The 22,805-nt window shown below is 52.3% G+C and overlaps 6 protein-coding genes and 1 non-coding gene across 7 annotated transcripts; 2 read left to right on the top strand and 5 right to left on the bottom strand.

Annotated features, from left to right (window-relative positions):
- Positions 1 to 1,480: 1,480 nt before the first annotated feature.
- Positions 1,481 to 3,028, bottom strand: CC1G_15193 (HlyIII channel protein; the record flags this gene model as incomplete). The annotated part of the gene is made up of 7 exons (XM_002910512.1): positions 1,481 to 1,643; positions 1,729 to 1,939; positions 2,005 to 2,149; positions 2,206 to 2,399; positions 2,467 to 2,484; positions 2,546 to 2,589; positions 2,646 to 3,028. The coding sequence occupies 7 exons, from the start codon at positions 3,026 to 3,028 to the stop codon at positions 1,481 to 1,483; spliced, it is 1,158 nt and encodes a 385-aa protein (XP_002910558.1).
- A 233-nt stretch (positions 3,029 to 3,261) lies between these two features.
- CC1G_15192 (AGC/PDK1 protein kinase) lies at positions 3,262 to 4,738 on the bottom strand (the record flags this gene model as incomplete). Its single annotated transcript, XM_002910511.1, has 6 exons — positions 3,262 to 3,694; positions 3,745 to 3,910; positions 3,960 to 4,041; positions 4,095 to 4,334; positions 4,396 to 4,585; positions 4,646 to 4,738. 6 exons carry the CDS (start codon positions 4,736 to 4,738, stop codon positions 3,425 to 3,427), a joined length of 1,041 nt encoding a protein of 346 aa, XP_002910557.1. The 3' UTR covers positions 3,262 to 3,424.
- Positions 4,739 to 4,906: 168 nt separating this feature from the next.
- CC1G_20179 lies at positions 4,907 to 5,004 on the top strand. The gene has a single exon. It is a non-coding gene; the product is annotated as a tRNA-Thr (tRNA).
- A 127-nt stretch (positions 5,005 to 5,131) lies between these two features.
- On the bottom strand, positions 5,132 to 6,671 carry CC1G_15191 (macrophage erythroblast attacher; the record flags this gene model as incomplete). The annotated part of the gene is made up of 7 exons (XM_002910510.1): positions 5,132 to 5,230; positions 5,281 to 5,631; positions 5,681 to 5,866; positions 5,917 to 6,039; positions 6,096 to 6,311; positions 6,360 to 6,545; positions 6,609 to 6,671. The coding sequence occupies 7 exons, from the start codon at positions 6,669 to 6,671 to the stop codon at positions 5,132 to 5,134; spliced, it is 1,224 nt and encodes a 407-aa protein (XP_002910556.1).
- A 333-nt stretch (positions 6,672 to 7,004) lies between these two features.
- CC1G_11056 (hypothetical protein) lies at positions 7,005 to 9,364 on the top strand (the record flags this gene model as incomplete). The annotated part of the gene is made up of 9 exons (XM_001832379.2): positions 7,005 to 7,047; positions 7,288 to 7,424; positions 7,599 to 7,643; positions 7,940 to 8,134; positions 8,434 to 8,522; positions 8,572 to 8,611; positions 8,663 to 8,747; positions 9,046 to 9,161; positions 9,239 to 9,364. 9 exons carry the CDS (start codon positions 7,005 to 7,007, stop codon positions 9,362 to 9,364), a joined length of 876 nt encoding a protein of 291 aa, XP_001832431.2.
- A 619-nt stretch (positions 9,365 to 9,983) lies between these two features.
- CC1G_15190 (hypothetical protein) lies at positions 9,984 to 18,430 on the bottom strand (the record flags this gene model as incomplete). Its single annotated transcript, XM_002910509.1, has 9 exons — positions 9,984 to 10,082; positions 10,140 to 10,330; positions 10,387 to 10,555; positions 10,623 to 16,568; positions 16,618 to 16,632; positions 16,766 to 16,843; positions 16,897 to 17,412; positions 17,464 to 18,153; positions 18,200 to 18,430. The coding sequence occupies 9 exons, from the start codon at positions 18,428 to 18,430 to the stop codon at positions 9,984 to 9,986; spliced, it is 7,935 nt and encodes a 2,644-aa protein (XP_002910555.1).
- A 735-nt stretch (positions 18,431 to 19,165) lies between these two features.
- CC1G_11053 (hypothetical protein) lies at positions 19,166 to 20,474 on the bottom strand (the record flags this gene model as incomplete). The annotated part of the gene is made up of 2 exons (XM_001832376.1): positions 19,166 to 19,798; positions 19,857 to 20,474. 2 exons carry the CDS (start codon positions 20,472 to 20,474, stop codon positions 19,166 to 19,168), a joined length of 1,251 nt encoding a protein of 416 aa, XP_001832428.1.
- Positions 20,475 to 22,805: the final 2,331 nt, after the last annotated feature.

Here is a 22,805-nt window from a genome sequence, read left to right as displayed (position 1 = left end):
GTCGACACGATGGCGATAGATGTGATTCCATACAGGGGAGCCGCTGACCTCGAACGGCTGCGTAAGAATTCATGAACCGGGCTATACCCCCGGTGTTCTCGACAGTCGAGTCCCTAGATCGCAAAGTAAAGATCAACTGGCGCCAAGAGCAGACAGGCTGGAAAACTTGACACTTGCACGGTTTTTGACATTTGCGTCAGGTCCTCTTTTTGTAATTCCGGAACTGTTGCTGTGGCTGACGCGGAGATAGGTTATAGAATTGATGACCTGAATCTCCACAGGGCCATTTCCGAGCCCCCAGGAACAGATAATGGAGGGCGGTGAACTGCGGTGAATGGGGTGGAACCTCAAAGGCATTAAATGCCCTGAAGACGATTGGAAATTACCCTCGAAATACAACGCTCGACACGAACTCCGGAGTATGCCGACTCGGAGAAGGAGGTTGAGATGTGCCACCGCCGACTGAAGCTCAGGATTCGAGAAGATAACATGACAACAAAAGCCCGACTGGTAGGCAGAGTTTTAGTCTTCGCATAGCAGCTAAGAGAGAAGGGAGGATTCACCAATGCTGTAACCACCAAGCCGGATCTTTCGAGATTTGGAAGTTTCGGTCGAGAAGCACGATCTGTCCAGAGTGGGTTAGCATCGCGCTTGAGCTTAAAGGGACGATGGGCAGGCTGCACCGCCGATTCCAAAGAGATAGGTATTCAGTTTCCCCTCGGTCCTATTCGTCAAACTGTGTGAGCCGGCAGATCTGAGGTGTAAAGAATGATGTGAATCGACTCCAGCGCCAACAAGGCGCCCTGAAACGGAACGCGAAAGTTATTTGCATAATCCGTCGAAGAAAGGCAAATACGCGGAATTCTCCTTTGTGGTTTCACGACTTGACAAACCCAAGTACAGCTAGACGAGGAACGTAGGCTAGAACCAGAACACTTCCTGTAATAAGTCGGACCGGCCTTTGGTTATCAGCGACAGCGAAGCGTGAATTCATGGTCAAAGCACCCAATGGAAGAGATATCCCCCGGCATTGTCTGAAAGGCAGCATAGAAGTCGGTTGTCTCGTTGATCTAGCCGCCTGTGGTGCTCGGTATAATCACAAGACTAGGCCTTCCGGCCGAGTCTACCGGGAGCGAAGGCGGAGGCATCTCGATGCGAGGAAGAGAGGATGCCAGAAGAGTATACAGCTCTGAGAAGGCTCGAATGCACTTGGCGGATGCTTTGGGTCTAGACGCGGAACCACCTAGGATATTCTGAGTGCGGTGCTTGTGCAGGCGGCGCTGCGCCCTGATAAAGACTCGATCATTCATAAATTACCTCCAGCTGGGTATGCCTTAACAGCAAAATAATTCCGTGAGCCAAAAGCAGCGACAAGGGGCGATATGCCACGCACCACTCAAGGTACCACACGGCGAGAAAGACGGAGGAAAACATGAGGCGTGGACCAAAATGGGATAGCTGATCCCTTTTTCAAATTTCGTCAGATACCACAAGTTGGGTTCAACATTCGGTAATCGAGACCGGTCAAAACACTCTTGAAATGAGCAAGGGCGGCAAGGACAACACAGAAATGGAACAACTGGTGGGAGGCCCCGAAGTAGTCGAACGTGCCGGGGGACCATCTCTCTGGAACACGGGCTGCGCTGGGGACAAGGAAATGAAATTTGCAGTGAGCAGGCTGTTACAAGGACCCATAGAACACAGGAAGGGAGAATCGAGATCACGTACTAGGTTACTGCGCCTATGATATACAGCGCTCCCGAGGCAACCAACCAACCGAAGCCCATGTCGTCCATGAGCTCGTTGATTCCATGTGTTGTGACCAACAAGTGTCCTATAGGTGCAGTTGCGCAGAGCCCGAGGGCAATAAACACCGAAGTGCGAGCAACCCGATGGGTTGGCTTTGCGTATTCTGGATCTAGAACAATAAATGCTGCGCCTGATGGATTTTTTCAGCAAACCAATGTCAAAGGGGGGGTATACACACAGGAACATTTTACCCACCGACGCCCATGACGCTAATCGCAGTTAGATAAAACCATTGAAAACGAGGCTGGCAATAAAACCCATAGTATATCGAGGGAAAAAACGAGCCCACGATGAGGATGACGATCCCGGAATAGTCTAAAGCATGACACCGGGTCGCTACCTGAACAGGTAAAGCGGTTTGGGTTTACTGGGAAATGGAGACATCACGCAACATACCTCCTTCGAATGGCAACCTGACGTGTGGTACAGAGCACTCCCACAGAGGCAGAAGATAGCTGAGAATAGAAAGATGTTCATGACAGCTATGTCCTTCCAGGTTGCGCCCAGGTGTGTGTTGACATAGGTTGGATAAAACGAGACCAGCAGATATGCAAAAAGCACTGCACCCCACAGATGTGAGTGAATGTTTGCTAAAGCAAGAGAAATCAGACGTAGTCACGCGTGGTACACGAGTTTACACTGAGACTTCGTGCTTACTAGTTTCGTTATGCAGATCTGCGATGTCGAAAGTGGGTTAATGTCCGTGTTTCTCTAACATGAAATGGGGAGGGAGTACATGAGAAAACCGAGTGGAAGCATCCTTTCCAACTATGCGTTAACCTACGGATTTTGACCTTGTAAGTTCCAAGTCTTGACATGAAAGCGACAACACGCACCTCCTGTAGCCATGAATGATGTACTCATTGTCTCTTTGCCATTCCTCGAGATCAGACCAGGAGATCGTATTGGAAGCGGGAGAGCCGTTCGCCTGAACGAGACCAGATTTGGCTTTGATGTGAGGCTCTGAGGCCTCGTTTTTCGAGGAACGTAGACGAAGAGCCCCTGTCATTCCAAGCCCTTCCAAAATTGAAAGTTCAGGGACCCAAGAAATTGATCGTGACCCTGGTTGGCCGTTTGTGTGGATGGTTTTGCCTCGGATTCGCGGTGGTTCAACAAGAAATGAGGCGCCGGTCGACAGTTCGCTCGCTGGCTTTGGGACAGGAAACTTGGACCTTGGGCGTGGTGGATGGTTGCCAGCAGGTAAAAGAGCGGCTGCCATCCCCAACGTTGGGGGCAGTGGGATTTGATCTTTTGATCCGTTTCCTTCTCCGGACCAGCCATGCGGCCCTTGCCGTTCCTCGGCTCGCCTGGCAGATGCGCCCCTGGTGCTAAAGTGAATACTCGTGTGCACAACCACCTTGTGTCAACTCCTCCAGACAACAAACTCGGTGCATGGGAACGTTACCAGCGCGAGTCCGATGTTGTCGACCTCTTCAACTTCTTGAGCTCCCTTTAACAAGAAGCATGACATTGACAGGAAAAACTTGAGAAAACACAAGGTCGGTCCCGAGTGTGAAGTGTGCTATATACAAAACATTACACGAGGAGTTGAAAGAGTGTGGCGTGAATGATGACCCGCTCTATCCAAGAAGAAGCGAGTCTAGGGAAAAATCATCTAAATTCTCCCTTCATCCTCAATCAAATGGATCTCCTCGAATTTGGCCCACAGTTCCTCCTCCGCCTTGTCACTCTCCGCCCGTGAACTTCGTGGGTTAGACTTGAAAGGACCTGGTTTTATCTCTGGTGCTGGCACCGTCCAGATCGTGTCCCAATCGATATGCCCACTCTTGCCATCCTCCCTGCTCCCTACAAAGAAGGGGTGTTGGCGGAGTTCGTCTATTGACGAGTTCGGCGGCACACCGAGTCTTTCCTGGGGGTGATGAACCTGAACTTGGGTTAGGCTTGACTTGATCAATTGGTCCAGTTAGAACATACTAATAGGCGCTTGATTAAATCAGCTGCGTCAGGATCGCAACCTTCAGGGATCTTGTAGTCCAACTTCTTGATACGTTCCATGATCAAGTAGTCGGTCATCGCTGAGAAAGGGTACGTCCCAAATAGATAAAAGAATAGACAAGCGCCCACTGCCCAAAGATCAGGCCTGAAAGCACATTCAGCGGTTTCCTATAGGTTGCGATAGACAAGCGTACCCTCTAGGGTTAGCTTCCTGTCGCAGAAGCACCTCGGGCGACAAGAACGCAGCTGTGCCCACAAAGGTATTTGTTTTGGGAGCTGAATGGGGTGCTCAATTCTGTGGCGATATATCTGGAAGTTACAAGACTTACTCGACAGTGGCGTTGAAGTCACATATGCAGAGCCAAAGTCCGCGATCTTAATTCGCATAGATTTGTCGAGCAAACAGTTCTCCGGTTTTATATCTCGGTGTGCCACACCCGCTTCATGCATCAGGTTAATTGCATCGATCATTTGCGCCGTGTAGTAACGTGCACATTCCAATGATAGGGAGCCTGTCTTCAGTGTCAGAGACTTCAGGTCCCCATTCGGTGCTAGATCTAGCACGAAATCTAAGGCCACACAACCTGTCAGTCTGTGTGTTGTCAAAAGGTCTTCAGAGAATGCACATACACAAATTGGCCGCGTCTTGGAAGCAATAGTGCAAACGAACGATCCCAGGATGTGGATGACTCGAGAGCGCAATGAGGGCGTCCTTTTCCAGCATAGCAGAGCGCACCATCTTCTTCTTCGACAGTTGCATCTTGTTTAGCATCTTTATCGCGAACAGTTTCCCAGATTTCTTGTGGACCCCTTCTACGATCTGAGTATTGGTCGAATCAGCTGGCGTGCCCCATTGCGTCGTAAGAGGGACATGTTAGACCGTTGCCAGAGACCCCCAGGCAATTTCCTCGCCGACATCAAAGTCGTCTAGACAAGCAGGCTGTCGTTGAACTGTAGCTGCTTTAACACTCATGGTGGTTACTGGTCGAAACGGAATGATGACGATGTCGACTCGGAGAGCTGGGCCTGATTATCAAACATAGCCAAACATCAATGGATCGCCTTCGCCTCCTCGTACCTCTCGCATAAAGGAAATGCCTTGAAGGCAGCAGGTGTCAAGGCAGGTCTGACCTCTGGCATAGCCCTCTTAGCTCAGTGGTAGAGCGCACCACTCGTACGAGCTTGAAAAGCTTCGAACAAGCAATGGTGAGGTCGGTTGTTCAATCCAGCCAGGGGGCATCCTTTTTTGCTCTATTTCAGTCTCCCTCGTGGTTATCAAAACCTTTGGAGTCGCACAGAACTGATTGCAAGCATCGGGGCACTCTCCTCTCAATGCGCAAGGTAGGCAACAGGATTGAGCCATTCATTAGATGAAAACTTTTTTCAGTTCTCGAAACAACGCTCGATCGCCCGTACGAGGGCAAATAACTACGCCATCGTTCTTCTCCGCCATATCCGTCAATGCCTGCGACGTGGTCAGACCGTGAACGAGGAAAGAAGGTGTCAGTCACAAACCTCGAGTGAGTAAACGCGGCCATTAGGGAACGCCATGGGAGGATTGTTCTCGTCCATGATTTTTCCGCTAATCCGACAGACAATAGTCGAATTGGAATGATGACTGAAGGGAACTTCCTCTGCAAGCTTCCCTAGTCCAAGGGGTGCGGTGCTGCTTCCGGATTCCCCGTCGCACACAGGACAGTCTACGTTCTTTGTTGAATGGTCGTAGCAAGCTGGAAGTTTGAGAGCAACAAGGCCCGCGTAGAGAGCAAGGTGGAGGAGAGGTTCTGTCGGAATGGTATTGAGGCTGTAAATTGCGACTCTGAATGACCGGACTAGGGAGTTCCATCGAGAATGATCGTAGAGACGCTGTGAGATCAATCAGCAGGGATCAAGAGCAGGGAACACAGGTACTCACCCTGTACGGTGCACATTTGGTGTCAGGAGGGAAGGCTAGTAGTCCAGAAGCTTGGTTGAGCTGGGACATATGGGTCTCATGCCATGACGAGAGGTACTTTCTGATATACGCGATTGCTTCTGTCTTATTTCGAGCACGACATAGCTCAATGTATTCTTGAAGACGTAGTTCAAACTCGAGAGTGCTCTGACAATGTGTAAGCCACCTCTCCTCGAGCCACGAAAGTTGGCACGCACCTTGATCTTCCTCAACGCCGCCTTGTTCTCGCTACACCATGCCAGAGCCTCTGTGCAGCTATGTCGTGATAGCGCGGCTTCTATCCTCCGGATGTCGCTGAACAATTCAACGTCCACAAGCGTCTAGGTGTCAATCCAATCAGCTAAGCCCCTATTGAACTCAAGACCAAACTACTCACCTCAATCCCTTTCTCTTTTGCTATTTGTTTCGCAGTTCGTTCCTTCCCTGTCCTCAAGCACCAATCCACAATCCACCTATCCAGACGTGTATCTGCCCACCGCGAAAACTCCACAGACGTTGGCGGTTCGCTCGAGTCCACGGTGGCTAGATGGTTCAACCTCTCGCGCATGACATCAAGGGTTGGCTTCCCTGCCGTATCTTGCAGATTGTTCAGCTACATCAGGGTCAATAAGGCTTCGTTTATGTGCTGGAAAGCACAGACCTTCTGCTTCAGGTTCTCTACTTTGCTAATCATGTTGTCAATCGCAGTCACGTAGGCTTCCGCGTCCACTTCTCCCTTCTGCGCATTGGAAACCAGCTCCTTGGCAGAGTTCTGTACATTCCCTAGATCCCTTTCAATGTTCTTCTGTGATATTCGAAAGACTTTGCGGTAGTTCTCGTACGGAACCTAGCAGGGATTCGGGACGCTTAGGGCTGCTTGATCATGCCAGATGCGATACGAAATGCTTACTCGGACGAAGGGCTGTTCAAACAATAGAATCCCTTCTACATTGAGTTTGGTGTTGTTCGCCATGAGGGTCTATCCTGTCGTCGCTATAGGCCCTTGAGCCGAGAGACGATGCTGAGCCCAGAGTCGATATGGTTGTCGGCGGACAACTTGATCAGCCCCGCCACCGTGGCGCGAACCCACCGGATCATAAACGGTCCGATAATCCCGGCCGGAGACATCACACTCGGCGAGTCGGACTTGACGGCGGAATGTCCTTTCGAGGAAACTACCCCGGCCCAATCATGGCTTTCTTTCTTTCCCTTTGTCCACAATCTCTCGTGTGACGGAATGTGTATTCTTCCCTACCCCGCGAATGGAAGGACCTGCACTCTCTCTTGTCGAATTTGGCCTAGTGCGATGATCACTGTCACTGTGTCAGCCACCCTGGGCTGGCGCCATTGTTCGTGGAATGGGAGTGCATCGTGCATGGGGACTGGACTTGGTGGGATGTGTGTCTCTGAAACCCTGAAAACCGCCTACAGATCCTTATCTTTTTGGCCCTCTGGATCTGTGGAACCTGACAGATATGATACAGCAACCCTTGACCTCGTTGACGACCGGCTTGTCACTCCAAACCATCATGCTTTCAGGTCTGAGGGCGACATGTCTAACACGATTTGATGCATCGAAATCTATCTAGGGCTGCAATGTCACTGGGGTCCTGTATTTTACGGAAGTGACAATCGTCCGTTGCATGAGGTTGGCACCCTAGAGTTTCTTGGCGTTGGCACCATTAAGCGCCCGCGAAGTGACCCTGGTGTAACACCGCAATCCAATGTGCGCCTTTCTCCGCACAGAACCCTGCATGAGAGCTATATTCGCAGGATCTTTGTCTTTCTGGAGTAACCGCCTATCAGACCTCGACCCTGAAATGATGAAGTTACCCCTGAGTCCGACAATATCGTTCGTGTAAACTTCTCAAAGCTCACACCCACATCGCGACTTTAATAGATTGTTTCCTGCAAGTCAATAACGTCGAAGACGTCATTTGTCCTGGTATATCCCGTTGAAACATAGCGGCAACGATGCGCCCAATCTCCTCCCCAGCATGTCCGACTACTGAGCGACACACCGCCGATCAGTCGCCAATCCTGGGCAACAGAGGGCAACGTGTATCTGGGGGGACATTGGTGACTCTTTTAACACAGCCACGTTTCAAGCCTCCTCGTGGTCATGTTCTTTACCACTCGGGCTGTGACGTCGAATGTAGTGGGCGATACATCCCTGGCTCAGGGACTAAGACCACAGCCTCGTATCTCTGTGGCCTTTGACTCGTCTCTTGGCTTGCTCAGAAGTTTGTCGACATTGCTGCCTTTTTGCATCCATCAGAAAGGAAAGCGCCGAGAATATGTGCTAAATTTAGTCAGGCTTCGTTGGGGGCGAAATTGGCGCTTTTCAAGGTTCGAGTATTCCGCAACATGGGGAATCTGCATGGGCTTCCGGCTACAAAGCTTAACTCAAATCATGGACGGGGGCGTGGCTTGCCTGTAAGTGAAAATTCACCAATTCATCACACCCCCATCTCTTTTCTTTTCCTTTTTTAGCCCTCGGCGACATGTCCGCGTTTCTAGGACTGACCTTGCCATGTGTGGCCCACTCGAGCATGTCTGTTTGAGCTCTTTCAACGGGTCCCAGAGTCTCCCACTCCACCCTAATTTATCGCTGACCTAGAGATCTACACAACATGCCTGATGCACGAATCGACCGCCGACGAGGACTCTAGAAATTACGGAGGAGCGACCATGGCACCTTCTCACCGCTACCACGAGCTTCCACATAAACTCAGGTGAAATCGAAAACGCACCAAGGCAAATCTGAAACGCCCAGGGGTCTTGGAGATCCTCACCACGCCGAACAGAAGAGCCAAACTACCCGGTGACTGTTGCCTTCTCGAGCCAGTTTGAATTTCCCTGCCTTACCACAGCGATGGACCCGCGGAGAGGGGCGGACGGGAAGCGCGTTGGGTGTGTGCAGCCTAGAGTATCCGCTGGTTGGTTTGCTGACGCGAAAAACAGCCCCCACTTTCATCTCCGGCGGACTACCCGCTGCGAATGGGTGTGGCTTGCCTACTTGGAGCAGGACCAGTCGCCCACAAGCAGAGTGAGTAGCACTGATGTCGATGGCTCGGAGAACTCTCGAGGTCCTTCGAACACACGAACCACTGGGCCTAACGATCCACTTCATTCTTTTCCTCGATTTCGGGTTCTTCCAGAGACACATTAACGAGTGAGGGATTGTCCGACCGGCTTCCAAGACTCCTACACGTATTTAGGGAAGCTATGACGAGAGCAGCACGGGAACCAATGCTCGTGAGCTCAACGACTACCATTTTATCTTTCGAATTGAATTCTATGAAATAGGCATCCGAGCTAAAACGCTAATTTCGAGTCGAATTTAGGAAGAAGCAATTACGGCAAAGGGTCTGGAGTCTTACGCCCTTTCTTTGGCGAGGGACGAGATTCTGCACTCACTCGCTGCGGCCTGCACCAGCCCACCTCGCAACCTACGACGCCGGTAAGTCTCTACCTTTGACTGTAGGCGAGAAACTAGGTAGGTTCTAAAGCACGGACTAATCACAGCCAATTTGACAGAAGAAAACCAACGGACAGGCGGCCCCTTCTTTTAAATTGAAATTTCAAGTGACCCTGAGCTCCAGGGCTCCGCAACTCAACCCAATTCCCCATCTTCATCCCCATCATGGTGCTCCTTCTCAATAGAACGGATTCCGTCATCCAAAAAGACCCTACCAACGAGCTCTTCTGCATAAATCTAGATTATTTACCGTTCCATATGGAAGAGCGGCGACCTTGGAGGAACTCAGGAAATTGAGCAAGTCGAGGCTACGATCACGGTATCCTAGTTTAAACCTACTCATGGCCGCGGATCGATGGAAAGTAGAGGTTGATGCATGCGGTACGATTGGGTAACGGAGGAAATCCAAGGTCCCTCAGAACTGGAAGAATGGTCAACACCTTTGTTGGAAAGCACGCAGATTTGAGTTGCCTATGAACTGACTGGGCGCTCGGCCTTCGTAGTACTGCCGGTAGCCCTTCTCAAGTTCCCAGACCTAATCGGACTAAAGCATCTATCCAACGAAAGGTGGTTCAGGCATACACAGTGGACCGTGCTTGGAAACGAAACGAGTGCATTTATCGAAGCTAGACAAGAGATATAGTTGGTATAAATTGTGGTTGTGCAACAGTTTGATCGAAAGATTCCACGTGTAAGAAATGAAAAAAGGAACTAGCAGTACAATGTATAACGACGGAAGCACAAGTTGCAGATATTGTCCCAAGAACAAAGGAAAAAAAGTAACTCGAGAAAACGATAAGAAGCTCAAATTTCATTGCGAAGAATAATCGTAAAGCACTGTTCACAATAAGGATGGTTATCCCTCTGGAAGAACGAAGGATCTTCGAACGGTTTCTTGCAGCCCTGTTCCCAGCTACGGTCAGCACAAGCTCGAAGCGACCGACGATAAAAACCACATACCTCGCAAACAAAACAGGCCCAGCACCACTTGCCTCCCAGGGCTTCAACGGCACGATCATGATCCCTGATCGACTTTTTACATTTCTTGCATTTAGGCAACCGCAGCCTGACGTGACATGGTTCGCAATAGGGATGGCCTTTGTAAACGGTAAAACCTTCGAAGTCGCCATCACCACTGAGGGCCAATTCTCCTGTTCATGACGCATGAATACGAATTACACACAGCGACCGATAAGAGAGCACGAACCTCCATTAGCCGACCTCGACATCGAAGGCGTCATGAACGGATCTCCACATTCGGCACAGAAGAAATGCTCCATGTGATACGTTCTCTTGCCCAACGCAGGATCATCGAGACTGATAAACTGTTCCTCAATAATCGAGGTCTTGCACGAGTAGCACTTCGGTGCGAAGTTCTATAAAGCGGACAATCCACCCATTCAGAATCCTTTTCCCCACTCGCAAATTCAAAATGAAACGAACCTCGTGATAATCCAAATGACAATACGGTCTTCCATCGTGCTCGTACGAGCTGACGTGTTCTAACAACGTCTGGCATACGCTGCACCGGAAACACTGTGGATGCCAGCGGAGGTTCATAGCAGCAACGATTCGGCCAACGATAGCACCTTCACATCCAGCACAAATCAACCCTCCAGGCGGTTTCCGCCCAGCCCTCGAGGGGTTCGCCTGAGGCGGTGGTCGATTGTTCGCAGCGTTGGGATCATCGTCGAATTGAGGACCAGATATACTGACGCCCGGAATCTCGAAGACGTTGACTTTTGGAACATTCTGTTGCTGCTGCTGCTGGTGCGGCTCGTTGATAGTGGGAACACCAGTATCGAAACTATCGAACGAAATCGTCGGAACATTTGAGCGCTGCTGATTATTGTTCGACGACGACCCATCATCCACATCTATCTGGATGCCGGACACGTTCGGCGAAGCCGTCGACGCTGATGACGAGTTCTGGTTCTGGTTCTGCTGCTGGGACCCAGAATCCACAAAATCAAAGTTGATCTGCGGAATCGACGGCGGCCCACCGCCTCCATTCCCATTCTCATTGCCCTGCTGCTGCTGCTGTTCCTGCTGCCTTCTTAACTCCTTCTCCTCCTCCTCCATCTTCTGCAAATTCGCCATCTTCTCCCTCCCACCAACAGGTGCAGGACACTGAATATCCTGCCTCTTCCGGAACTCGGGAAGAGGTGTATGCTGCGGCCTCGAAGTAGGATCTTGAACAGGCGCAGGAAGCGAGATGGAAGACAGCTCAGTGGAAGTAGGGGAGAACGAACCAGAAGACCCGGCGTATCGGCTATCGTATGCCTGGCTTTGAGGTCTTCTCTGTTCCTGTTGAGGCTGGTGCTGATGTTGGTATTGAGGCTGCGAGACCGAGAACTCTGTCGAGGCAGGCGAGAAAGAGCCAGAAGACCCAGCGTATTTGCTGTTGCCGTAGATTTGACTTTGAGGTCTCCTCTGCTCCTGGGGTTGCTGTTGTTGCTGTTGAGGCTCTGCATACATCGATTGTCCCCTCCTATGCTGCCCGTACTGCTGCTGTTGGCCTTGCTGATTCTGGTGGTATTGCTGTTGGTGCTGCTGCTGATAGCCACCAACACTGGAAGGAGCAGGCGAAGGGGTCCTCAACGACCTTGGAGGGGGCTCATCCAACGCATCATAACCACCCTTTATCGGTACCCGATTTCGTGCAACCTCACCACGCACCATCCCTCCTCCAGTCGGCTGACCTTGAAGTTGAGAAGGTGGCTGTTGGGATTGGTGGTGTTGTTGCTGCTGGTGTTGTTGTTGAGGTTGCTGGGGTAGTTGCCGACGTTGAGGTTCTCCGACATTCGGATTTCCGCTTGGGTGGCTGGCACCATTCCTAGCAAACCGGCTGAGCGCCGGGCTAGGATTAGGTCGAGGCGGCAACGGTGGCTTGACAGACGACGTTGAAGCTGACGATGTGGACGAAGGAGCTGGCGAGGGCGCTGACGCATAACCGCCACCAGGATGACCATTCCTAAACTCGCTCGTTGGTGTTGGCGCTGGCCCTGGCCAAGGACCGTGCTGTCCTCCTGCAGGTGTGGGAGGAAGCTTTCTCGGACTTCCTTGTCTAGACTGAGGTTGCTGAACAGGTTGCTGTTGCTGCTGCTGTCCACCAAACACGTTAAACCTCGACGCCAACGCCCTCACTCCTCCTTTCTTCGGCGATCCTCCACCTCCCACGGCACTCTGCACATCATGCGACGAAAACTCCGCCTCGCTATACGCCCCATGTCCGTACCCCTGGCCCTTGACAGGCGAAGCCGGCCCAGACATCGAACCCGGCGGAACAGATACCGGTCTACTCTTCTTCACCAACTTCCTCGGGCTCGTGCTCGTACTAGGCGCAATCGACGGTGGCTTCGGCAACCCCCTCTTCGGCGTCTTATCCAAATCCAAATCCACCTCCTCCTCCTCCCTCCTGTGCCGATCCTGCTGACGTGCAAAATACCCTTCTCCATCCCCTTCAGACTCACTCCCAACATTACTCCCCTGACTTCCAGCATACATCGACGCCCCATCCCACTCGCTCCCGCCATACAAACTCCGCCTCTCCCGGTCCTTGATCCCCAGTCGAAGATAAGGCCGTGGACTCGAAGGATGCGTGGGCGGAGGAGGGAACTCGCTCCGGCTCAAAACACTCGACGAGGACGACATCCCCGACCCCGCCGTGCGCCGACTACTGCTACTGTCCATACTCGCGTCCCGGACACGGGTATGGAATCCCCTCCTCTGCCCTAGACCACCACCACCACCACCTTGCATCTCTCCACTCTGCATCCTCCCCCTCCCCTGCTGCACATCCTCACTCCCAGTACTCATCATACCCCGACTTGGGCCTCGATTTGGATCGAAGCTTTGACTTCTTTGGTGACGAAGATTGCTGGTGCTGCCGCTGGCCCCGAAATTTCCTGGGTGACCATCCCTGCTGTTGTTGTTGTTGCTCGGCTGCATAGTATTCGTAGTGGGACGCATTGACGAAGGAGTCTGGGACGGCTGATAATGAGGATGAGGAGGAGGACCAAACCCCATATCACCGAACCCACCTTTGTCTTTTGTCGGGGACGAGGGGAAGGACGAGGAGGGGTAGTTGTTCGCGTTGTTGCTGCTGAAGTTTCCTCCTCCACTCCCACTACGATGACTCTCCGCCTCCCACATCTCCGCCATTCTCATGGTCTTCGTCGGCGATCCAGCGGGGTACGATTGTTTGGTAGGCGACCAAGACCCCGACCCTCCACTGCTAAACTTGACAGGTGATCCTCGACTCGGCCTTTGATAATACACATCATCTTCCTCTTCAGATGGCTCCTGCTGCCGATGTTGATATTCAGACTGCGCCCTTCGATGCTGCGATTGCGCCCTCCTCTGCTGTTGCTGTTGGTTATACTGCGCATACTCCTCTTCGTCATACCGCTGCGACCTCTGGCGTTCATGCGCAGCAACACTCCGACCCCTCCCTTTCCGTCCCATACTCTCTTGCTCTTCCTCCTCATAACCATGACTCTCAGCCTCCCGCCGATGCACACTCCTACTCCTCCGCACCTTCCTAGGCTCCTCGTACACCTCTTCCGATGCTTCCTCCTCCTCCTCCTCTTCTTCCTCTTGCTCGGCGTATCGATGTCGACTCTGCGACCGCGCTCGCCGCTGTCTTTGCTGTTGTTGCTCCCATTCTAACTTCTCCCAATCATCCAACTCAGATCTATGCCTCGCATGTCCCTTCCCCTTTCCTCCCTTCTTCATAGGCGACCCGTTATCAACCACCACAAACCCATCGGACTCCGACCCTCTTGATCTATGCATTGCCATCTTGGAACTCGGTCGCGAACTAGGACTGTAATCGTAGTCGTCTTCTCCACCATCACCCTTGAGTTTCATAGGCTTGGCTTTGGTCAGTTTCATTCGCCCCTGTTTCATAGTGGATGCAGAGGTCGACGACCCAGATTTCGCGTGCTGCGAGGTTCGCGATTTGGTCGGTGTGTCGTCGTAGTACTCTTCATACTGCCGTCTAGCGGGTTTGCGCTGTTTGCTTCGTCTGTACCTCTCTTCCTCTTCTTCGTCGTCCTCCTCCTCGTCTTCTTCGTCGTCTTCTTCTTCGTCATCCTCCTCCTGATCCTCTTCCGACTGAACCAAATCCCTCAAGCTCCTCACTTTCTTCCTCCGAGGCTGCTGTTGTTGCTCAGGATAGTTATGTGAAACAGCCTGCTGTCTAGCTGCCGCCTTGGCCTTCTCCAGCCCTCGCTCTCTCTCCCTTTCTATCTGCGCCTGTGCGTGTGCCTTGGCTTTTGAACCACTCGAACCCTTCAAAGGAACTGACTTGACCGTCATCTTCGACTTGGATTTCGGCGGGGGAGGCCGTTGATGGGGTTCTTCGCTGCTATATTCCGATCCTTCATACTGATACGCGACTTCACTATCCTCTTCATCGTCTTCGTCATCATCGTCGTCTTCCTCCTCTTCATCATCATCCTCCGTGCTTTCCTCATACCGCTGTCGATACCCTTGCTGCTGTTGTTGTTGATAACCCGGATGAGATTGGTGCCTGCTATGTCCCTGCCCCTGCCCTTGGGTATAAACATTCGACAATCCGGATTGTCCATGCCCATGGTAACCAGGAGGCGTACCACCGTGCGACCCCTTGGGAGGTGTAGGATTCAAATATGCCAACATGGACGGCGACCCGTCTTTATCCTTGCTGCTACTCCCATCCCCACCAACAATCCCCCGAATCTTGATCTTCCCAGTCGGAGTCGTCGCTTCGATATTCTTGCCCTTCCCAGTGGGCGTAACATTTGTGTTGGGCGAACTGTTACTGGCTTTGGGGGTGTTGTTGGAGACGGGCTTGGAGAAGGGGTCCGCGACCATCCCTGCTGCGTAGCCGAATACAGGAGCGGGATAGTCTGGGATGGTGCGCTTCCAAATCGGAGTAAACTTTTTGGGAGGTGCGGACGATGCTGAGGATGTTGATGAAGCGGAAGACGCGACGTGAGATTGGTTCATGACCGATCCTGAGGACTGTTTCTGAGGATCTGACGAGGGCTGTTGAGACGAATACCCCTGAGGGTTGGAATTGTTAGAGTGCCACCTCTGATGCGATTCCTCCTTCGTCGGACTGCTGGAGGTAGAAGAGAATCGCGGTGGACTGGCTCGCCGTTTCGGGGTGGACTCATTGCCAGTAGCCATGCTCGTCGTGCGACTCAAACTTCCCATGTTCGAATTGGAAGACGACATGGATAGTGGAGGCAGCTGTGGTGCAGAATCACCGGTTTGCGTCTTGGTGGGACTGGGAGGCCGCGATCGCTGGCTATCAGATTGCGCATACGATGGGAAAGTCGAGTTGGTCACTGGCAAGCCAGAAATCTTGCCAAGATCCACCGTCGTCCGTTTACTCGAATCGCCTGGAGTCCCAGGCAGCGGTCGACTCTTGGTCGACGAGGGCGTGGCAGCGGATAGAGGCTGCTGTTGCTGCGTTCCAACAGGCGAAGCACCTGTTGACAACGAGGTCTGAATTTGGGGTGGCATCGACATTGGCCTTCCCGTCGATGTCGATCTCGACAACCCTACACTAGGCGGGACGAGTGGTGTCGTCGTACCGGCATTACCAGCGGGTTGGGGCAGTGGCCGTCTGCCAGGAGTCTGGGGTGTCGGAGGGGGCTGCACATTGGTATTACTGGCCCCACCTGAGAAGACCGCCTGGGCCGCAGCGAAAGAAGCAGACGGTGCTGGTGGAGGTGCGGATGGCTGCCTGGGGATAGCTTGAGCCTGCGCTTGTTGCTGCTGTTGCTGCAACTCTCGAATACGAGCCTGCTGAGCAAGGAGAGCGGACGGAGAGATCGGAGGTCTCGACCCGGACAGCGGCACGCCTGTCTGTTGAGGCGGGGGTGGAGGTGCAGCCTGTTGCGGGGAAGACCCTAGAGACCCCGGAGTGCCTAGTGGAAACGACGAGGTGGGGATGAAGCTACTCGTCGGCCGGGATGGGAATGAACTGGCCGGCGGTTGAGGCGGAGGATGTGTTTGAGCCGGGAGTTGGTGTTGGACGGGGAGCGGCGGAGGTTGAGGCGACGGCACGGGATACGCATGGGGGTGCCCGTACGCTGCCTGCGGCGGAGCAGTCACAAACCCACTCGATTGCGGAGGCTGAGTCTGAAACTGACTCTGCCCATACTGGGGAGTTGGAGGAGGGTATTGCTGGTAATTGCTAGGTTGTTGCTGTTGAGCCGAGTACGTCGCGAGTCTCTGCAGATGCGGCTGCGGCTGAGGCTTTCCTAGTTGTTGGTAGATATTCTGTGGTTGCTGGTAGTACTGGTACTGCGTCTGCTGGGGCGGCTGTTGTGTTGGTGGTGGAGCAGCCTGCTGTTGCTGTTGATAGTACGCGTTGTGCGCCATCCCTGTTTCCTGTTCTCCGTGATCAGACCAAGATCGCGGTTCGGTTCTTGCTCCATACCTTTAGCTCTATCGGCTAGTGGTGTAATTTAGGATCTAGAGCCTGGCAAAACGACGGGAACGATGAGAGAAAGCCAAAACGAACATGCTTTCGATCACAATTCAACGATCACGTGCTCGGAGGCAAAACGCGTCTCTCAGGGGCAGACCTTGCCTTTTCCGCTAACCTCTCCCGGTTTGGCAACAATTCGAACAACAGGGGTTTCGGGTCTCGTATGCATGTTGTCCTATCGTACAAAGGCTACACTGAGTCTTTGAACCGCTCAACAGCCCTCTCCACCTCCTCCTTCAAAAGCCTCGCCCTCCCATCATCCACAATCGCATTAATCACCAAATCCCCGTTCTCCAGCCTCCCATTATTCCCCCACAAATTGTTCACCCTAAACGATGGAGTTGGGAAGAACCTATAGTGACAAACTGTCCTTCCTCCTCCAGCACCTCGAAAATCTAAATCCGAAATCCTCGCGACAGAAACATTCGACATGATGAAGCTCTCATCTGCGTCGGCATGTACAGGTGCGATGTACCCGTTCTGCTTGTCGGCTTGTTTGAGGAGGTGGTAGACGCCCACACAGTCCGCAATACGGCTACCTGAGAACCGCGCTTTGGCGACACGGTGTGCCAGGTGGTGTAATGGGAGGCTAAGGAGGTCGTGCACTGAGATGGGCGTGCACCGGAGGGTCGTTACGCAGTTGTGCGGGTAGAGAGCGAATTGGTTGTCCCATTCTCCGCGGAGAGAACCGACATTTTGGAGAGCGATCATTCGGTTGGCGCGCCTTTCATCTGCGTAGGTGGTCTATTCACTCCTTAGCTAACATTTCGCGGTTCCTGAAATAGTAGGACACACCTGCATCAACCATGAAGTAATCACATCCCCACTCGTAGGCCTCACATCCGTAATCCCTTCATCCTCCAATGCCTTCCTCGCCTCCTCCACCAGCCCAACATGCACCTTTTTCGGGATAACAATATTATAATCCCCAACTCCATACTTCCAATTATGCCACCAATTCCCAAACAAATATTTCACCAACCCGCCGATACCCACCACCCTCCAATTCACATACGGATTCCTAACCAACTCGTTCTCCATCAAGGCCTTCTCGTACTCCCGCTGCATGACCACCCCAAACTCGTTGGTGTTGAGACCTGGCGAAGGGAAAGGCGGGACGTCCCATTCTCTACCATTCAACTCGGCTGTAACGGCGTGCATGACCAGAGCAAAACCCTGCCCATCGAAAACACCATGGGAGTAGTTCACACCTAGACACGTATACTCCCCTTCAGCGCCTTTGAAATACGTCAAATGCCAATGGGTGAACGGCGCCAAGGTGGCAGCGTAGGCGTCCAACCCGGTCATGCCAACACGCTCCTTGAACGGCATGAAGATATCAAGCGGTGGGTACTTTGTGAACGGCGCAAGTGGGAGCTGGATGTAATGCGAAAGGGGGAGTGGGGATGTCGAGGTGGTTAGGATATACGCTTGGTAGTCTGGAGGAAGGGGGCCAAGGGGTATGTTGATTTGGTATCTCTTCAGCTGTCAATGAGTATGAAGATCGCGATATACGAGTTTGAAGACGCACCTTCCGACCCGTAACTTCCACTCTGCCGCCCACCAAAGGCCACTTCTTAACCACCGTATCCAACGCATCCCGTATTTTCTCAACGTCAAGGATGCCCTCCACCAACCAAGCCTTCGTCAAGCTCTCTTGAGACAAGTTGTCGCATAGCGTGAGCGGAAACAGCGCCGTCTCGACAGAGGATGCCGACGTCTTCAAGTTGGTGTCCTCAGTAACTGAAGCAGTTTGCAACATCGTCCGAGTAGTGAGCAGAACGTAAGAAAGCCTTCGGGCGAGCGCTATCCGGAGAAGGTGAGTATTTCAAGGAAGATAAGAGAGACAGGGCCTGTCAATCAGTTCAGGCTCCTCCAGACAGCTTGATTGCAGGGTGGACATTCCGTGCGCACGTTCAACCGCATGACCATCTCTCAACCCATAAACAATTGCAGATATACATACGTGAGTTCACGCAACCACCAGACCAACTGTGATCTCGAGCTCCTTCTCAATTGCTGAGGAACTGGTCCTTCACATCCATGCCGTATTCATATTGTAGCAACAAGAGAAGCTACGGAAGTCAAAAGTGCCGACCCAGCTCCATGATGGAAGTTGCCCTGCCGATAGTGTGGCCAGTGATATGCATCGTGTCGGGTGGGCTATCCGAGGACGGAAGTGTTTGCTGGCTTTCGTCGTCACTGGGCTGCTCGGCGGCGAGGGAGTGAGGTTCTTACGAGAGAGCAAAAGGGAAGCGCGATCATCGTGTCGGGGGCGCGGGAACTTTGGCGCACAGTCAGGTGATCCCGGCACTGCGGCGACCGTATAAGTTAGCGGCCAGACAACTGCGAGGAACTAGCAGAAACGTAACGACAGTGAATTTCATCCGAATGTAATGAGTCTCAATAGTCATTACTCAGCTTAGTCGGTACATAGATGATACACTATAGATAAACAAGATATTCTAGCAGTCCAAGTCCAAGATCTACAGTATATCTACACTCCAATTTTCGTCCACCCAGTCTTACTCAACACCTGCATCTCCTCCACAACGCAGAACGACCCAGGCTCCTTCCTCTGCCCCTCCTTCTCCCATTTCGCAATCTTCCTCTTTATCGCACCCTTAAGCCAGGGCAGCCGCAACAGGTTCGTTCCAAACCTCACAAACCACCCAACCACCTCGTCCTCCCTCGTAGGCCACACCCTCACCCGATCATACGCCACCTTCTCGTACGCCACCCTTACGCGGGGGTTAACCCACACACCCTGCTTCTCGGTCTCGGGGTTATCAACGTGTATCAGGCAGCATTCGCTCCCTTCGAGATGGTATGCCGCCATCGAATCGTCGATAGCCCGGAAGCGGAGGGAGGTAGGCGGGAGGAAGGGCTTAGCATCGAACGCGGCGATGCCGTTCCAGCACGACTTGACTGGTACGATTTCCCCCCGAAGCATAGCATCTCGACTGGGCCCACTGGCAAAAATGGGGAACCGTGTCGATGCAAATTCCCATCCGTTCGTATCGCGCATGACAAAGGTATCGTAGAACCGTCGGTATTCTGTGAAGTCGAGCCCACAGGCTGCGGAATAGTGTCCGTTTCGTGTCCGTAGTAGTTCCCATGCGTCTTCCCCCTGAGTACGTAGAGATATTTAGCATCAAAGGCAGCAGTATGAAGGGATGCAGACTAACCGTGAATACAATATCGTTCAAGAACAGAATTTTGTCGAACGACCGTGTCCCGTTGACCACCTTGGGATCCTCCAGCGGTTCCAGCACCTCGTTCCTCACTTTTGCAAGGTACGGTATCCTCCTCAAAGCCGTCCTCCCTCTGGGCGTCACCACCCACCCTGCCTCTCCAGGTTCAGGTTTCCTATTCACAACGTCCTTGTGAGTTTGTCCTCCCAAAACAATCCTGTTCTCCACCCCCATATCCTCCAACTGCTTCTCCAGAGTCCCCAGTATTGTGAGGGTGCGATCCGGCCCAGGGCTCGCTGTTATAGACACAAAGACATTCTCCTTGCCCAGCAAGAGGATCAAGGAGAAGAGCCCAGGTATCCAGTGGTCCTCAAGCAACTCTTCGCATTTCCACAGGTTGGCTGCAATGAACACGCGCCCTATCGGTTTCTTCTCGAGGTTGGAATGGGAGTTGTGGAGGGGTACATCCTCTGTTCGAGGTTCAGAGCGTCGCCAGTAGAGGAACTCGAAGACGAAGAACGCGACGGCGATGAAAGCAAGGATGCGTACGAGTTGGCGGCGCCGGCGCAAACCTTGGGGGAGATGTTGCATGCTGTAATTTGACCCTTTCATTTTCTTGGATCTAGATGGGCGGTATAAACACTCCACGCATATACAGGCCCCAGGCTGGCTGCGGTTGTTCGCTGGACCGCAACCAATGATGGAAGGTAAAAAGACGTTTCGAAGAGTAACGGCTAGGGCCTAGTTGCCCGTGCCAGCTGTAGTTCATCGCCGCCACCCATTTCCCAAACAGCTCCAAATGCGCAGCTCAATTTCGGTGGAGAAAGAATCAGATCAATTATTTCATCATTCATCCTGTGTGGGCGTAACAGCTTTGTTAATTTTTGATCCCGTCTTACCTCCGGACCTTTGTCCACCCTGTAGTTCATGGTGGGCGAACAGTGGGTCTCAGTGTGAATGGTTCATGTGGTCGTACCTGGTGCTGGTGAGGGTCAACCAGCGGCATCGTGCGAAGGGGTCTAAGTGGCTACTTGAAGCCGTCGACTGCGCACTCAACAGGAATATACAGAAGCGACGGCCAAAAATGCCCTTTGATCTACATATGTAATCCATGTGAGCACTTGGTCGAGAAGCCAACGAGAAAAGAAGTCAATGGGCGCTTACATGAAACCTAAGCCGATGGGAATCTCGGCCAGTTGTGGACACCATAGAGCATGGGCAGAACCCTCCTAGAGGCTCCACATACGTCATTGTCAAGATGCTTTCTCAGTTCTGGAATCGAAAGGATCATCGCTTCGTCAACTGGACTTCGCACGGTGTAGTTGCCTGTCTGGAATGCGCAGAGTATCTTCCTATCCTAGAAGCACAGGTAGGGTGATTTGAGTAAATTGAGGAATAAGTATCACGGAGATCACCAACTGTTACCAACACTAGTGGTGGGGGTTCGACATAAGGTCCAAGGCCTACTTCCAGGATTTGTCACGGGAGTCGTAGAGCACCTCAGGTCTCAGGAGTCAGTGATATCCTCCTCCTGCTACCTTTCGGACTTTCAAGCTGTAGGACCTCGACGAGGAAGAAAATCCAAGCGAACTAGATTCTCGCTATGCTGCCAGTGGTAAGCCTCGCCCACCCTGAGTTTTCCTTTGTCGCCTTTGCCGAAAGATAATGTCCGTGGCTGTTGTTTGAACGTGAGGGAAGCAAAGTGGCCAGATGTGGGCTGAAGTTGGTCATAAGCTGGAAAGGCGCTGTCCACCATTAACTGACCTACCGACGGTTTTCACATTTTGAATCTGAGGTCTGACGCAGCCTGGTAAGGCTCTCGGTGCAACAGATTACTGGACGTGCTGCAACAGAGGCTCGGTCGCCAGTTGAGTATAGGGAAGGACAGGGGTAACCCCCCGGGTAGCCCGGACACCTAACCCCTTACCCCCCACGCCCCCAAAACCCCTACCCCTGACTGAGGGGTAGGGGTAGTACCCTTACCCCCAACCCTGGGGGTTTTGACCAAGGGTTTTAATCATTTTGGCACTAACAATTACTTACAGTTGTCTATATGTATATTTTTATGTGTTTTATTGCACATACAGCAGTTATTTAGTAGAAAATATACATAGATGCTGAAATAAATGGGTTTTGATTGATTTTTATCAAAACCCTTACCCCCGACCGGGGGTAGGGGTTTGGCCAAGGGTAGCTGGAGACCTACCCTTACCCCTACCCCGCTCTACCCTTGGCCTCTACCCCGGTGTTACGCCCGAGGGTCGTCTGACCCTTCAAAAATCGCGAATAACACACCGCCGGACTAATTTCGTCCGGTAAAAACGTACATCTCGATAAGTGACTGAAAAGCCCTAAGGCACTGTGTTTTTCATAACCGGCGGTCACTTATTCTGTCGTATGAGTTGAGACGCGAGCCCAGAGTCGTCAACTAAGTCGAACTCTAAGAACGACTCCGAAAGAGGTTGAATGTAACGCATCGTTGATACTGTATTAATTGACGGGTTAAGGATGTGTACTGGACCAATTGAAGATCGAACTACGGCAGTGAGAATTTTGCACGAAGTCCTCACCGTCGGAAGCAAGACTATCCATGGGAGTGCACGATCGACTCCGAATCGACTAGAAAGTTAGTAGCGACTTAAACAAGAACGATGACACTTAGCTCCAGCGCCTGTCAGTACCCTAAGAGGAAACGCCCATAAGCGCCGCCGGACGGTCGGAATCAGCCATCAGTCGTGGAAAGCTAAGGGGACCTCTACGGATTAGGCACGAGATCGATAAGATAGAAGCCGAGATAAGATAACCAGAACGACGGGACCAGGAACGGATCACACGAGATGTTCTACTCGCGGCCACCAAAAGTGACCGCCATCACGGCTCTTTCCCACGTATGCAACTCTGCTTCATCGCAAAATAATTGATTGTATTACACTAGGAAGAGGA

The sequence above is a fragment of the Coprinopsis cinerea genome, assembly GCF_000182895.1.
Source record: "Coprinopsis cinerea okayama7#130 chromosome 9 map unlocalized cont3.9, whole genome shotgun sequence".
In the NCBI taxonomy this organism is placed as follows: domain Eukaryota; kingdom Fungi; phylum Basidiomycota; class Agaricomycetes; order Agaricales; family Psathyrellaceae; genus Coprinopsis; species Coprinopsis cinerea.
The sequence above is the reverse complement of the archived record's forward strand: the minus strand, read 5'-3'. Positions and strand labels throughout refer to the sequence as shown.